The sequence below is a fragment of the Propithecus coquereli genome, unplaced genomic scaffold (assembly GCF_000956105.1).
Source record: "Propithecus coquereli isolate 6110/MARCELLA unplaced genomic scaffold, Pcoq_1.0 Scaffold479, whole genome shotgun sequence".
Classification (NCBI taxonomy): domain Eukaryota; kingdom Metazoa; phylum Chordata; class Mammalia; order Primates; family Indriidae; genus Propithecus; species Propithecus coquereli.
Window position 1 is genome coordinate 295,779 of NW_012150607.1, and position 1,582 is coordinate 297,360.

The window sequence follows — 1,582 nt, forward strand, 5'->3', positions numbered from 1 at the left end:
CCAAACACCTTCGGGTTGCAGCCCACGACCTCACCTGGTTCCAGTACCACTCTCTGGATGTGATTGGGTTCCTGCTGGCCTGTGTGGCAACTGTTGTGTTCATCATCACAAAATGTTGTCTGTTTTTTTGCCGGATGTTTGCTACAGCAGGAAAGAAGAACAAAAGGGAGTAATTAGATCTAGGCCTGATCATGCATAATAAAGAGGTGTCCCATGGAAGAAGGGGACCCAAGTCCCGGTGGATGTGCCAGCCTTTAGGTGATCTAATGTACCTGTTGAAGAACAGGGAAAAATGAAAATGTTGATCTTTTCACTGATCTTTCTTTTGTTAATTTGTTCTGTGTATCAGATGGAGATACAAGTCCTTAGTGACGATTTCCCTGGATTATTTTCTCTTCTCCTGATCTGTCTCACAGCTGGGTTTGTCATCCTAGACCTCAGTTGGTGAATTTGTTCTCGTCTATGATGGCTGAATTTTTAGAAATGGTTTCTCGGATCACCTACAGGGTGCAATAAATAGCTCCACACTCAGAGAAGCCTTGTCTTCTACTTGCCCCTCCCGCTATCAGATGTTATGTACCAGGTGACAGCAAGGACTCACAATCCTACTAGTATCTTAGACACCAAGCGGCGTAAAATCTCTCTTATCAGGTATCCTCCATGTCACCTTGTCAATCCTCATGTTTGTAGTTGTTCCTTATGCCATTTGTCACTTGATCAATTGTGGCATTCTTTATTTTTATAAATCTACTGCCAAAGCTTTGCAATTACATAAATAAACATAAACCTTTCATCTAAAACATCACCCCATTCAGCAGGAAGTAGGTTGATGATTATGTCACCCCTCCTCCCATAGATACGGAAGGATATATTTGACAGTAGGGAATATGTAACAGGGAAAGACCGAGAACCGTTGAAATGTGTTGCAACAGGTCTCTTTAAAACCTCCCCGACTCTTTTTGAGAATTAAAACCTCCATGCCTGCCCCAAACCAGTAGTCAGGAGGCACAGGGAAGTGTCTTTTTTTCTTTGTACTAGAGGACTTGGCTCAATGGAAATGGCCCAGGAGAGGTCATGAGATTGTCTTTGCTCGAGATGGGATTGATAATAGCAATCAACTGTTGTTAAATAGCAATACCTTGAAGATGAATACCCTCCCTTTAAAACCTCTGTATTTATGCTAATAGAGAGGAAGCTGGCATTACAAGACAAGAGTCTCCGTCCTCCTCATTTGTCAGCAAATTAATAAACCTCCTTTTCCTTCTCTTCAGAACCCTGTCTTTGTTCTTCTGATGCAGTCAGGCACAAGTATTGAACTTCTGGTGACACTCATAGTCCCAACTAATCTGAAAGCATAGGCTGGAAGATCAATTAAGACAAGGATTTCAAGTCTGGCTTGGGCAACATAAGGAAATACCCACCCAAAAGAATAAAAAAGAAATAAATTTAAAAGAAATAGCTGAACCAATCTTAAAATAAAGAAGTAAAGTGGAAGAAACACTTCCTACTTTCAAAGACAAATGCAAATCTATGATAACCAAGAGAGTGTGGTAGTGTGTGGTACAGGCATGCAGATAAACAT

The 1,582-nt window shown here is 41.2% G+C and overlaps 1 protein-coding gene across 1 annotated transcript in view; it reads left to right on the plus strand.

Moving 5' to 3' along the window:
• The window catches only part of LOC105819289 (UDP-glucuronosyltransferase 2B31-like), a 34,332-nt gene extending 33,096 nt beyond the window's left edge, over positions 1-1,236 (plus strand). The window contains exon 5 of the mRNA XM_012655494.1: positions 6-1,236. Coding sequence (XP_012510948.1) covers positions 6-173 — 168 coding nt within the window. The 3' untranslated portion in view covers positions 174-1,236. The remainder of the gene's footprint in view (positions 1-5) is intronic.
• The last annotated feature ends 346 nt before the right edge of the window (positions 1,237-1,582 follow it).